This window comes from Balaenoptera musculus, chromosome X (assembly GCF_009873245.2).
Source record: "Balaenoptera musculus isolate JJ_BM4_2016_0621 chromosome X, mBalMus1.pri.v3, whole genome shotgun sequence".
Classification (NCBI taxonomy): domain Eukaryota; kingdom Metazoa; phylum Chordata; class Mammalia; order Artiodactyla; family Balaenopteridae; genus Balaenoptera; species Balaenoptera musculus.
In genome coordinates, this window is record NC_045806.1 from 46195201 (window position 1) to 46210611 (window position 15411).

Here is a 15411-nt window from a genome sequence, read left to right on the forward strand (position 1 = left end):
TCCTGTGACCTAGTCTCAAGAACAGAACCAAGGGGAGGAGAAAAACACTAGTGGGTTTTGCTCTAAAGCACTAGCATTTCAATCCAAAGATATGGTAGGCATGCAGATCATTCAAGTGAAAACCTGCTATCTTCAAGACAGTGGAACACTCCTCTGAAAAGGCAAACCACAATGAGTTATTAACCAATACCTTTCAAGTCTGTGTTACAAACCAGGAAGTTCTCCATCACTCCAACAGCAACAACAACAACAACAACAATCACTGACCAGAACCGGGAGAGAAAACTTCACTCACTGATAACATCTACAGATACTTTACATATGCACTTTTGGAGCCAGTCTTAAATCCACTATGTTAAGAGCCACACTACACACTTTTAAAAAGTCACTCCTACGATGCATTCTAAGATCACTAACCTTTTCATTCAGGGAAAAAAATGTATCCTGAACCTAAAATATACAAGTTATTATGGAGACTATGAGAAGATAAAAGAGTTTGTTTATAATCTAGCATGGGGAACAAGACATGTATTTCACAAACGGTGGTACTCATGACTGAAGAGGGCTGCTGGGAAATTTTCCCCCCAACATTTTATTAAGAAAAACTTTAAACATATAGCAAAGTTGAAATAATTTTACAGTGAACATTAGAAAAGTCACGACTGAGATTCTACCATTTTTACTACATTTGCTTTATCACCTATCAATCTATCTTATTTTTTTATGAACTGCTGGGATTTAAAAAATGAGACTATGTGTAATGAAGAATCTTAGTAGGCCATATTAGGGTTGCTTCTCAAAAATTTTCACTGATGAGGTGTATGAACAAAAAAGCTGGAAAAACCCAAACCCATATTCAGTGTTCAATTCCTGCCAACCTCCAATCAAAATCTATTCAGAGCTCACAGTAGGCCATTTTACATCTCCACATCCTTGTCCCCTCTGAACCATCCTTCCCAGCCCTCCTCAAGGCTCAGTACCAATCTGTGAAACCTCCCCCAACTTTCACGTCCTCACCCAGAATTAACCAATGCCCCCTACAGGGACCACATTTTTCATCATTAGCAATTAGCTCACAGTATCTGCAACTCTTGTTTTCAGTCTGTCTCTTTTACTAAACTCTGACCTCCGTGAGGGCAGGGATCCCCTTACTTCCCTCTGAATCCTCAGCAACCAGTATAGTACCTAGCCTATAGCAGGCACTCAATAAATAATACAAATGAATAGCCCAGACCTGTCTTTACCCAGGAGCCAAGGAAGATTTTAGTCCAGTGTGGGAATGATTTAATCACACTGGCACTTTAGAAAGATTCATCTTAGAGCACCGTTGTTAAGAGCATGAGCTTTGGAGCCAGATTGCCTGGGCATGACTCCCAGAATCCCAGCTCTGCCATTTATTGCCGGGTGACTTTGGGCAAGTTTCTAAACCTCCTGTGCCTCAGTTTCCTCATTTGAAAAAACGGGTAATACTGCTTCACAGGTTATCGTGAGGATCAAATGAGATAATTTTTGTTGTTGTTGTTAAAGCACACAGATTAGCAGCTGGCACATAGTAAGCATTCCATCAATGTTAGTCACTGTTGCTGGCAACCAAGTTAATAATGACAATGAGGTAAAAAGTCCTTAAAGCTCGAGTGGTAGCAGTGAAAACAAAGTGGAAAGAATGGCCATAAAAGAAGAATCTACTGAAAAATGCTCAGTCAGGAAGGCAAGCAAATGAGTGTCTGACATATTTTTTCTCCTACTTTGTATGTTTGAGATAGCTCGTGATTGAATTTTTTTAAAAAATTATTAAAAACAGCTATAATTACCCAGCCTAGGCACAGATTAGATGCTGGGCACAAGGAGTCTAGCATGACTGGACTCTAGCCACAAGCTCTATGACCACTGTGAGTTTCTTTATGCAGGTCTTTCAGTCTCTCAGCTGAGATTTTTTTCCTCATTACTCCACCCAGCACCATTTCTTTAGTTTATGATTCCCACGATTCCATAGCCTATCTTCTGACTATGCACACATCCCCAAGAGCCTTGGTTGGGGAATGGGTTTGTGGTTTTGTCCTACCCAACCCTGTACTGCTTTTCTTTTTCTTCTTCCTGCCCACCTCCTTTACTTCTCAAGCCTTGCTATTCCCTACACGTAGGAACTTGAAACCCAAGAGTATGGAAAAGCAACAGAGCAACAGCAGTTGTGCCAAGAACTGGGGTTGCTGCCAAGCTGTTCTCCAGGCCCCATATGCAGTGACCAACTACATGCAGAGATTAGACTGAACTACCCATGGGGCCTCACATGCTTGATATTCCCGTTTGCTTCTGTTCATTTTCTTTCTCCTGCTTAAAGAAGCCTCTTCCCAAACCTGTAACCAATTCAAATCCAATTCATCCTTGGAGACCCAGGTGAGGTCCAACTTCTTTAAGGAAGTCTCCTCTGACCATTTTAGCCCACAGATATTCCCCCCCCACACACAAAACAGGTACCAATCTGTACCATAAATCATAATCACATACACATTTATACCATTAAATAAATGTTTCCTGTGTATATATTTGATATATTTGATTTTCCAAGGGCAGGAACCATGTCTCACATGTCTTTTAAACCCCTTACTCTTAGTGGGTTAATACTTGTTGAAAAGTGACTGAACCAGTGGGTTTGTTTGTTCGTTTGTTTAGGCTAAGGAAGGATGAGGTAGAAACATGTTGAAATGAAAAAGGCTGAATGAACAGATGGGTGCAAAAGAAGCACTGGTTCAAAATTCGGGGAAAAGCTGTAGAAGAAAGGTGTTCAATTAACACGTTTAACTGATTTGCTGCAAGGTTGGAAAAAGACATAGAAGAGAGATGTCAACTGGAAAAATTTGGAAAATGGCATTTCAGCTTGAGGCAGAAGACAGCAGGAGAAAGATGGGGCTACAAAAGAAATTCTGCTAAAGCCTAGGGATAGGCCAATTGGATAAAGGGGGTTATTGGGATGACATGGGTAGAGATGTAGTTATGCAGGTGAGCGAATCGGTAGGGCGTGGTATGAAGGGTTGGGTAGATGGATAAAATGATCGAGGGTAGTTAGGCAAGTGGGTTAGCTGACTGGGCGCTGAGTGGGTGGATGGGAGACAGGTAAGTGGGTGGGTGGTTAGGTGTTTAGTTGGGAGGGAATAGGTGTGGGGCGTATTATTTAAGATCCGGCCCCTCCCTCACCTTGACCCGGAAGCGGATGAGCGCTAGCCTCACGCAGTGGCTCAGGCAGGCCGGTGGCAGGAACCAGGCCCGTGGAGGAGGGGTGCCCTTGTTGCCCACGTGTCCCACGATCAGTTGCGCTGTCTGCCGCTCGGCCTGGCACCGACGGCCCCACTCGGCCAGCCGGTCCTTGCCCAGGCCCCCGGGGAACATGACCACCAGCTCCAAGCCGTCGCCGCCGGGATAGGCACAAGCCTGACATAGCGCTGACAAGTAGCCCAGCATGGCGTTCCATTGGCCGCCACACACCCAATCCGTCTGGTAGCCGCCATAAAGCCGAGGCAGCGCTGAGCCCGCGTCCACCAGCACCCGGGCCCCGGGCAGCGGAGGGGGCGGCGGCGGCGGCGGCGGGTGCAGCCCGGGGTGCGCCTGGCCGTGATGGTGGAAGTGGTGAGCGGGGTGATGGTGCCGAGTCGGCCCCGCGCCCCCGGAGTAGGCACCCAAGGCAGCGGGCGCGAGCGGCGGTTGCAGAGGCGCGGAGCCCCTGGCGGCGCGTGGAGCCCCGGGCGCTAGGGCTGCCGTAGGCGGCAGCGGGCGATGCTGCTGCTGCTGCTGCTGGCGCGAGACCGTACGCGCGAGTTTGAGGAGGTCCACGGGCACAACAGCCCCGGGACAGCGCTTCTCCAGGAACTCTTGGAAGCCCTGGACGCCCATGCTTCGTCGGTGGGCAGACGAGACGGCGGCTGCGCGAGCAGGCTAGGCGGCGATCTGGGCGCGAAGCTGGGGGCGGGCGCGTGCGCACTCCGCGGGGGGCGAGGGGGCGGGCAAAGGATTCCCGAGGGGCGGGGTGAGCTAGCGAGGGAATGAGGCAGGGGTGGGGAGGAGACCACAGACTGGATTTGGGTGGAGAGGAGTGGTGAGGCCGGCCGGACTCAGGAGAGGCTGGGAGGATAAAAGCGATGACGGGCTCTCGTCACTTCTCTCTTATCCCTCTTTGGCCGCTCTTCACCGCTTCAAAAGGGGTGAAGCCTCTTACTTCTACCTCCAGGAGCCATGTTACCTCGTCTTCTCTATGGTACACGCTTTCTAGCTGGAGGAGGGGGAGCGGGGCGGGGCATTCTGGGAGTTGTAGTCTCCTCTACGGCCTCGGGATACAGTGTTGGAACAAGATTACCACCCCTGTCAGCTCTTGCATTCACTGGGTCTCAAGGGGCGGGGCGTGATATGCGTTTAGGATTTGCACTGCAACTCTGCATCCACCGAGTTGCTTCAGGCTATTTACCGCCTTTCCCAGGAAAAGGAGTTGGGGGGGAGTGATGCATCATGGGAAAGGAAGTAGAGTGGATTAATTGAATTCAGCTAAAGTATGCTAAAATTCCCCAGGAGGAAGAATTTTCCTTTGAGGGGAGGGAATAATGTGCGTAGCTTTTAATGAATGAGAAAGGACACATATGAAACGTAAAAATAATAACCACCATTTCTGTAACAATCCACTTAACTTTTAGCTACTGTAATTCTTTGAGGAAGAGTTCTTGGCCCCAGTTTATGAATGGTGAAAATTGTATAATTTATTTGCCCAAGGCAATGCGAGACAAAGTGAAATCGAATATCCATTGTACTCAGGAGCTCTTTGGTCAGGGAGATAAGCACCAACACAAATTAAACTACAAGTTGTACCTTTCTGGTACTCACTGAGCTACAATGTCCTATGGTTAGGACCTTTGTTTGCAAACATTGTGAATCGATCTGTCGGGGAGCTCTAGAAAAATAGCGGTAAGAGCTCCAATTCCAGACGTACAGAATCATCTTTTGAAAATCTATTCAATATTTTCAGCATTCTCCTTGTTTGGTTCAGATATAGCACCAGTCTTCTGGCTGACTGGCGTTTAGGGCACACTGTTTCAACCGGAGGAGGGTAGAAAACAAGATCTATTCTGTTCTGTAACAGTGCGTAGCAGTCAGATCTGGCTTGGAACTTAATAGAAGGTCGGAGATAATGGCAGGCCAAGTAAGAACGCAAAAGTTTAGAACCCAAGAGTAGTCAAGGTGAATGAAATCTGAGAACAGTGTATTAGGATACAAAAGCTGAAAAATCTTCAAGCTCCATAAAGAAATTTATCATAAAAGACCAGTGGAGATAGAACAAGCCAGATTGGCAAAGAATAAGTAGATGCTGAAGCAATGCACATAAATAACTCCTGTGAAAACAAGCAGTGAAAGGAGGGAATAGTGGCTTGAAAGAATGGTGGATGGAAGGAATAGAGGTTTTCTAGTATAATGGACACCTATTGGATTGTTTACTCAGCCCTCCTTTTCTAGGAATTAACCCTCTCCCCATTTACAGAGTTATAAGAAAAACTGTCATGTTAACCATAACCATCGCTGACTGGGTCAAAGGTAGATAACGAATCCAAGGTGGGTCGATCAGAATCTCATTCCCTAGAAATTTGGAATTGGACCAGAGAGATCAGTTTTTCTCTAAGTGTAAAACTTGGAAGCTGTCAGTAGTCAATTTTCCCATCAGAGGGACAAAAGTAAAAGATGCTGGTCTGCAGGAAGAGAAAAAAACGCAGACTCTCAGAGCAGAGATGGGAGATAGGGAGTCTTCATCGTGTTTAAGACCCAGGTTCTAGATCATTCCTCAGGCATTCTTGCCCTTGGTTTCTCTGAGGCAACCTCATATCCTTACTATTTTAAAGATAGAGTTGGGTTAGAAACTACTCATGACCAAAAAATTATTAATTCAAGAACTGGTACCAGAAATGGGGTGTGGCAAATTATAGGCCCTAAACTATGGAACTGGCAGAGATTGGAGATCTCCCATATCGTTAATTGGAAGTTGGCATTCTGTGTTATTTGGCAGCGAAGCAGTTGCTTATTGCTCTTGAGACTCAAAAGCAGAGCAGCCCTTCTGCCTATATCAAGACTTTAGCAGTTGCTAATGGTTAGATATTCATGGGCTTTGCTGATTTATTGTCTCATTTTAAATGTTCCACTAATTAGGAAACTGGCATCCAGTTTCCAACGAACTGGAACGAGGTTATCTTTATAAGCCACCACAGTATTCCTTGTTCTCCAACTCCCCCAAATGTGATGATCTCTTCCTCTGAATATGCATTCAGCTGGAATGCAAGGAAGAAAGGGTAAGTGTAACATTCCCAGAGCAGATTGGAAAAGAGAGGCTTCACATCGTTGAACTCAACCTACTGTTTCCTATCCACGCTCTGAACTGGAGACCTTGAGCATAATGCCAGGGAGAAGGAGCCAAGTCTTTAGGTAGAGAGCTAAGAAATAAAAACCCTGCAACAGGGTGATTATTCCCTTTAGCAAATCTGAAGATTCAAAGAGCATAAGTTGACAAGATTCTTGGCACTTGTTATTAGCATTGTGAGTCCCCTCAAATGAAATTAACAGGCAGTCATATGAGGTTTTGAGGAAGTTGTATCACTAGAAAATCCTATCTAGTGAACAGGGACCATGAGCCAGCAGTGATTCTCAAAGTATGGTCCCTGGACCGGCATATCAGCACCTAGGAACTGTTAGAAATGTAAATTCTGGGGCCTCACCCCAGATCTCCTGAATCAGAAACTCTGGGGGTGGGGCTAGCAATGTGTGGTTTAAATGGTGTCAAAGATAAACAAAGCCTGACATTAGTTAAAGCAGTGAGGACAGATTTTATTCAGTTACTGACAGTAGGGGAAAGAGCAGAGCTCCATTCCCATTTGTGCAGAGGTGACTGAGCATTTTAAAGGGAAAAGGAGGGAGGAGGAGCGAGGAGAGGCTCAAGTAGAGTCAGGGAAGTGAAAAATTACAAAGGGTTGGCCAGTGTAAATGCAGTTAGGCTAGCTGTGTCTGCTAGCTGGCAATTATTTAAGTTAGGATTATATCCTCCCACAGTTACTGGGAGACAGAGGCCCTAGCCTTCCTGATGACTACATTTCAAAGGAATGGTCCTTGAGACACACACTCTGGAGTTGTAGGAGATACATATACATCTCAAAGGGACAGGGGAAGAATTCATAATTTTAAGCCCTTTTTGGTAAATGCTCTAAGAAAGGGAGGTCAGGGGTCTATTGTCAGGTGTCAGCTAGAGCAAGCTATAAATTCTTTTTACAGCCCGAGCTTTTCCAGATGGAAATTGGGTCATCCCAGAGACTCCGACTTAGGAGGCTAGAAGCCAAGTTTGGTCTAGTCTCTTAGTGCAGGTGTTTGAATGGAGTGTTTGTGTCGAGAGTTTTTGCAGGGCGCACTAGTTCTCCAGGTGATTCTAATGCACCCTTAACATTTGAGAATCACTGCTCTTCTAGAGCAGGCCCAAGTACAGACTGCTAAAGCAAAAAGAAGCATCAATAAACTGACTCCCATAAGTTTTTCTATACCCGTAATTTATTTCCTTCCTTCCTATCCAGGTGGAAATGGTGCGCACTTGGACCGGTGGCTGATAAAGGTGTGCCCCTCTCCTTTCCTAAAAGGGAACTTAGTGGTTAATCTAAATATTTCTCTACTATTGCATGTTAGATCTATTGGTGGCAGTTAAGTTTATCAGGAAGTGGCAGGATCAAGACGATCCACATTTAGATTGTCACTGAACTAGATGAGGAAGGGGCATGTCCATGCCGTGCCGTTGCTCTGGATGCAGTAGTTGCATGTGACTTGCAGTTGTCCATAGATTGTTAGGTGTGGACATTTGTGGAATTGTAGGTAGGGGAAAATGGCATATGTGTTTACGGGGCAGTCAAACGGAGGACCATAGGTAAACGTCTGTTTTGTCTCCCCAGTACCCCTTTTCTACCACTTTCTCTACCTTACCCTCATGGTTGCACCAGGAGCTTATTCTTTATGTACCTTCCCAGAGAATTTGGGATTGAGCTGGAGGAGGAGAGATGAAAAATCCTGGCTGCATTCAAGCACCTGATTTATGTTCCTAAGGCCCATCTGCATTATCCTTGGGTGTTTTGAGACACCACCACCATCTTTATAATAAATCCCTCTTTTTTGTTTAAGCTTGTTCAAATTGGGTTTCTATTACTTACAAACAAGAATCTTAACATATATAGTACAAGAGAAACTTTATGCTAGGCATAGGCCATAGAGGGGGAAGAGATAACAGAGGCCAAAGCCCTGAAAGTAGAAAGGGACAGTAGATGTCACAGAATAGTGGTTAAAGTGTGTGCTTTGGAGCTGAGATCTGGGCTCCAATACCAGTTCAACTCCTTATTTGCTATATAACTAACAAGTTATTTAACCTCTTGAGCCCTTATTGTATCTATGAAATAGGGACTCATTAATTTATTCAGCAGATTTATTTGGTACCTACTACATGCCAGGAATAACGCTGGGCTAGGAGAAAACAGTTTTCAAGGCAGTCAAGGAGCTTAGAAGGGAGATGGTAATGATACTTACCTCAGAAGCTTTTGAAGATTAAATGGTATATTAAAGTGCTTAGCACAGTAACTGGCACAGTAGGCACCTAATAAATCTTAATAATTATTAAAATGAAGGGTGGAGAGAAGCATAAAGAAGTTGCATCGAAAATTCATATTGGATTCAATCTTCTGATATCTTCCACCTAAGTAGTAACTAGCTGTTCAGTTTCTGCAAGGGGCCCACTTAGCTTTCTCTATTGCCCAAATCCTTGGGGGCTGTTTGAGAGGCTGTAAGCTTGTATGGTAATAGTAAATAATTCATTAGAAGGTCTAATAAGGCTGCTATATTGCTTGTGTTTCTTGAACCAGCAATAATAGCAGGGAGGTCATTTGATTAGTAAAGGAAACAAGGACTGTGGTTCTCAACCCTAGCTAGGTTAATATATTAATATACCACCTGGGGAGCCTTTTAAAACAATACTAATTATAGGGATGGGGCCCAGACACTAATTATTTTTATTTTAAATTGTGGTAAAATACATATAACAGAAAAATTACCATCTTAACCATTTTTAAGTATACAGTTCAGTAGTGTTAAGTATATTCACATTGTTGTGCAACTGGGACACTAATTTTTAAAAATACCTCCCCAGGTGATTTTAATATGCAGTCAGGGATGAGAACCTCTGAACTGGAATGGAGAAATCTTACAAATTTGTAACATGCATGTGAACTAGTCTTTTCCAATTCTTCATCTGTTTATCCCAAGGTCCTGCTCCTATTCAGACCATCATCTATGCTGTACTTCATTTCTGTCTTGAGCTCCTGTCTTAAGACCCACCATCTTTTCCCCAACTCCTACTACTTCAGCTCCTTCTAAATTCTTTAGTCACAGACTTAATTCTGTCATCTAATTCTTTTAATCTAGTGCTCATTAATGATGGCACATTTTAAATGGGTTTTATGGTGTTTTATCCCTCAACTTAAACACTTTCATCTCTGAACCTCACTTTACACCATCTGGCACCACTGGGGCCAATACCCAATCTTTCACCAACAGACCTCACGTTGACTCGCAGGTTGGGTTCAATTTTGTCACATCTCTATGACTGTTTCCTCTTCTCTTTAGTGATATGTAAGGTCCATTCAGTAGTTGTTACTATTATTTGAGCAGACCTACTATGTGCCAGGCACAGTGCTAAGCCCTTTATGTTTTTTCATTTAGTCTCAAAATACCACCAGTGAAGCAGTTATCCTTTTTACAGATAAGGAAATTGAAGCTAAAAAGTTAAGTAATTTTCCAAGTTCACAAAGCTAGAATACAAATCCAGGTCTGCTGGACTCCAAGTGGTATCTGTATCAACTATAATAAGAACCAGGGCCCATTTCCAAACCAGTCTGGTTTCCCAAGTGCAAGTTTATTGTGAAAGTCACTAGAGATGTCTAACAATAAGCACAATTAGCAAATTTGGGACATATCTCATTTAATACTCACAACCACCTCATTTTACAAATGAGAAAATAGAGGTTTGAGAGGTCTGTGAGTCAAAAAAACCTGTGTTTGTTCAACTGTGTACCTTGTATCCTCCCTTTAGGGATCACCTAGGAGAGAATACCTTGGAGTCATTGTCATTAAATCAAGGTAATAGATTTTTAAAAACACTTTACAAATCCTCATCTAATCTTGAATATTTCTGATAGGCCTCTTATTCTTCCTCCAGGGCTGTTTGCATAAACATATGCATGATTCTTCTACCTAAATTATCAAATGAACAAGGGATCTGACCTCATTTGACAGTTTCCCAAGTCACTGTAGTGTGGTAAATGAAAGATGTGCAATGGAGATTTCCAAATGCACTTTCTTCTGAAGGTGGACCATAAACACTGTCAATATGAAAGGAAATACTCCTTAATGAGTTTATGCAAAGGGCACATTTTGAATTCTTGCTTGTACCATAAACATATACTTCTACTCCTGAAATTATAAAACAAGCACTGGACATAACCTCATGAAAGATATATGAAAAGCGTATATACTAATCATAATAATTGAAAACGTAGTCTAAATGTATTTTTTTTTTTTTTTTTTTTTAGAAATTCACGTTCTTTTTATTTATTTATTTATTTATGACTGTATTGGGTCTTCGTTTCTGTGCGAGGGCTTTCTCTAGTTGTGGCAAGTGGGGACCACTCTTCATTGCGGTGCGCGGGCCTCTCACCATCACGGCCTCTCTTGTTGCGGAGCACAGGCTCCAGACGCGCAGGCTCAGCAATTGTGGCTCACGGGCCCAGTTGCTCCGCGGCATGTGGGATCCTCCCAGACCAGGGCTCGAACCCGTGTCCCCTGCATTGGCAGGCAGACTCTCAACCACTGCGCCACCAGGAAAGCCCTAAATGTATTTTGATTATTATTATTACAGTACATCTGAGAGTCAGTATGGCCTGAGGTTTTTCCCATGAATTTTGGAGTCAGACCTGGGTTTGGATCCAGGCTTCATCATTTACTAGCTATGGTACCTTGGTAAATTCTTTAATCTCTCTGATTCTCAAATTTTCTCTGTAGAGACAGTAACAGATCTAGCTTATAGGATTGTTTTATGAATTTTATCACAAGCCTAACTAACACAGTAGGTACTCAGTAAATCATAGTGACTCTTCCAATTATGGCTCATTGACAAATGAGGAGAAGGGGTCCAACTCAAAATTTTTTGGAGCTGTAAATCAAGAGGTAACACACAGCTTAGTTTGTTCAGCCAACATATCTATAGGACTAAAGTTTTTAAATCTGCTAAATTAGATTTGGTAAATGAAGAACCAGTTTAAGCCAGATGATTGCAGTGACTATGACAGCATTTTAATAAGATAACATACTCATTTTAACACAGCCTTTATTTTCTGTTTCAAATCAAAATTTCCAGGAAACAAAAAACAAATGGTTGGGTACAAATGAAATAAAAATCACAGTTTCAAAGAACCAAAATCAGACAACTGCTTAAAGGCAGATCACTTGGTTTACCAAAAAAAATAATAAAAGTTAATGTCAAGAAGGATTAAAATTAGGTTTAACAACATTCCATATAATGCTACATTCCTCAATTAAGAAAGGAGAGTTCACATATACAACTAAATGTTAAGTGTAGAGAAGTGGCTGAAATTCTGCATACTTCATAGTAAATTAATTATGCATGAAAGTTTATTAATTGCATAAACTTCCTGAGTGGCTCCCATGCTGCACTAGGTCTACATGCTTAATATTCATATCAAACAAATTACAGCTTTAAGTGATTGAGCATGACAGACCTTGAACAACTGTACTTTCCAATCAGTCACTATTTCTGCTGAGGGTATGTTCTGGACCACAAACCTCAATCTGAAATCTTAAATTATAATGGAGAAGAAAAGCAACTTAAAAAAAAAAAAACCTGGAAGGATGACAAGCACACAGTTAGGAATTTTATTTTTCACTGGCACTTTTTTTTTCTCAAGAGCCCAGTTTCTCCCCTTCTTGCTTGACTTTTAGCCTTTTTGTTTGAGGTTTTTTTAATTAAAAGAAGACCTTCCAGAATGGGAGCTGTTGGTTTATATAATCTTCCAGCTATCTCAGTTGAAAATAACTTCAGTGTAACCTAGTTACTATCCCAGGCCCCTGCCAATGGTGGCTGTCAAGGTCCCTGACCAATGTTTGTGTTCATCCTTCACATACAAAGACTATTTCCAGGGTGACCTGAAAGCATCTGGCTCCATAAAAATTTCATACTAATTTCACTTCAAAGGATTTTACCAAGTTTGAGTGTCACCATTTTACAGTCTGGATTGTTTGTGGGTTTTTTATTTCAATCCCAGAAATTACATTTACCAAATCAATGACCTTTCCTATGCCCCGCTCCCTTACTGGTTCATCTTCTAAATAAAGGGGGAAAAAAACAAGTCCCCAGTAAACTACAGGATGAAAAATGAACAATCTATTCTAGAAAATGGCCTGCACACCACCTCAAATATCTCAAGATTCTTCTAAACCAAACAGAAGATTAAATAACTGAATCCCAAACTGATGGCAAGTATACCTCAGGAATGTACTTGTACATGAAGCCTGAAATACAGTATTTACTAACATTAAACGTGCTGTAGTGTTACACACAGTAAACACGTGAAACAAATAACATGTGGTTTACAAACATTTGCTCAGTTTTCTGGAAAAAACAGAGAATGCATCATTTTCATCACTCAGAGAAGACAGCAAGGAAGAAAGTCAATGCCTCCAATAAACTTTAGAGATTGGATAAACAGTTATGACTAACTACAATTCAACTAAAAGCATATGGCCATTTTAAGGTAATATCACTGCAAATACCTAGCAGTATGCTAATATGCTGAATGACAGGCCACTGCTGTAAGACTTGTCAAATATTTCATTGTGATAGTTAAAGCAGTTTCAACCCATAGCCCTTTAGGCACACAGACAAGAAACGCATCTCTAATAAAAGATGCGAAGTTACAGGCACCAGACTGTCTAATTTAGGTACTTTCTTACCATTTGTTTATTTTACAACTAACTTCTACAACTAAGTCCTATATTGCCACCAGCTGGATTTATTTCTCTGTTCTCCATCCCTAAATCCCCAAAGCTTATTTCACAGAAGCATGTGGCTCTCGTCACTTAAACATAGATTGGTGCCAGAGTGATGGTCCCTCTCATTTCAAACTCATAGTTAGCAGGCCAGATTTATAACCTGAAAGAATACTGAGAGTCAAGGCAAAAAAGCAAGTTTCACAGGCAATGTTTACATGTGTACCCCAAAACAGCACTGAAAAAGAGGTAGATAAACAAATGTAATTGGACTAGAATTAAATCTGCAGTTCTAAAATGATACATCCCATCATACTGTACATAACACTCCACACTCAATCCAAAAATCACAGCAGAAAAGTGCCTTTTATACTTTCACAGATAATTTTGCTGTCAAACCATTAGAATTCATGCTTGATATAAAACTGGCAAGAAAAAGATGAAAAACGAAATGGATATTTGTTATAGTACAGCAAATTGCCTTAGAGATTCAAGACTGCTACAAATATACATAGGGTTATTTTCATTAGATTTACACCAATACTGGTTTCATATTCTTACGATGTTACACCCAACTTCACAAACATAGCAGCAGGTAATTCATGATGAAATGCTCACATTGCCACATATGGAGATACAGTACTATTCATCAGACTTGCACTTTGAGAAGTAAACATGGTGGTTGGACACACAGACTACCCCCAAATAAACTTTACAAGTGGGATGGTTTAGTATAACCTTTTTTTCTTCTACAAGAAGGAAAATGGAAAGGACAGGTTTGTGTGTGTGTGTTGGAAATGGGGAGAAGACCCTTGTTACATAGTAGGCTCTTTGTTAAGTAAGAAGGGAATTTCTGAGCTTTACCTCAAGAGTTAATTATTTCTGGGGCGGGGGGGGGGGAAGTAACCTCAGCAAGGATGAAAACAGCACTATCATATGATTTAGCAAAATTATGAAATAATGCAAAACCCCTAGATAGAAAACTAGCTAATATTTACAGTCAAAGTGACTGTAATCGGAATCAAACATTTAAGTAATGGGAAAAAAAATAACTTAAAAACCCACAGTGATGTGAATAACACTGTTTTCTTCATTTCTGCACAAACTCACTTTTTTCTGTATTTTTAAACTTATACACGTTACATATACATCATGTATACATAACATATGTTAACCCAACTACTGCAGTCAGCATGGGGACAGCAGTACACTACTCACCATCTTCAAACTTTAGAAGACTACTTTTCTTTCCAGCAAAAAATCTGAAAAGATTCTAAATATTACAAGGCACTGCAAAATTCTGCAGGCAAAAGAATGATGAATTATACATAAAACAGAGGTGGTGGCAAAATGTGGGACATATGATGTAGAGCAGCCATTAATAAATGTAATTGTGCATGTCATCCATGGAGCTTTTTTCATCCTGGGGTATACTGTTTAAAAGGATTGCAACTCGAGAAGAAGGGATCATAAAACCTGCAGTATTTTCACTTTATAGGTTGTAAGTCTCAATGTAATCACACAAAGCCGACTCTAATAATGAAACACAAGCAGTTTTAAAGAATTACGGATTTTAGGCACATTGTTTTTGTACACATGGAAAACTGCAATGCAAGAATTTGCATTACATTAATGTCCTAAAACCACTTCAACTTGCAAACCAATACTGTAGAAGAAATTTGAAGAATCTGTACATAAGTTTTAGAAAGACTCATCCAAACCAGAGTATGTTTTATGAAAAGAAACCTGTGGCTCTTATCAACAGCAATTCTCAAAATGCTGCCCTGGATGCCCCCAAATGATAGCAACAGAATCTTCATGATGCTGAGTGTGATCCTCAGGTAAGTAACATAAGACACATTTTTTTTTTGAAAAAGGGTACTGAATGTCACAAAGTAGACTGTGCAAAAAAAAGTACACCCATTAAGTTTTCCTCATTACCTGGCAAGATCATGGGGTAAAATTTTTAGAGGAAAATCTGTCAACAGAAATGTTGGGTGATCATCTGGAATGTTGACCAGTAGACAGAACTCGTTATAGGTAAATGTGTACTAGAAATGACCTTGAAATCTTCAGAGTGAAAACTAAGTATTTTAAACATCTTTATATGTGGTAGTCGATAAATACCATTTTAGAATTCTATTTGGGTTTCACAGACTGAGCATTAGGTAACTCTGTGACCAGCCTTTTAAGATTATTACAGTTAACCTTCTTGAAAACCAAAAGTGTATATTTTGACATTGCCTCCCCTCCTCCTAAAACTGGATAAAACCCAGTAAAGTGCAACTTGACAGTGATCTCTCTCAG

At 41.5% G+C, this 15411-nt stretch overlaps 1 protein-coding gene and 1 long non-coding RNA gene across 4 annotated transcripts in view; one reads left to right on the forward strand and one right to left on the reverse strand.

The window, feature by feature from the left end:
• The window catches only part of LOC118888594 (constitutive coactivator of PPAR-gamma-like protein 2), a 55770-nt gene extending 51840 nt beyond the window's left edge, over positions 1 to 3930 (reverse strand). For all 3 annotated transcript variants that reach the window (XR_005018336.1, XM_036839840.1, XM_036839841.1), the window contains exon 1: positions 3193 to 3930. Coding sequence is in view for 2 of the 3 variants with exons in the window: in XM_036839840.1 (XP_036695735.1) it covers positions 3193 to 3885 (693 nt within the window). In the remaining variant the exon portion in view is untranslated. The remainder of the gene's footprint in view (positions 1 to 3192) is intronic.
• LOC118888596 lies at positions 3486 to 14975 on the forward strand. The gene is made up of 4 exons (XR_005018337.1): positions 3486 to 3621; positions 7581 to 7618; positions 10133 to 10179; positions 14870 to 14975. It is a non-coding gene; the product is annotated as an uncharacterized LOC118888596 (long non-coding RNA).
• The last annotated feature ends 436 nt before the right edge of the window (positions 14976 to 15411 follow it).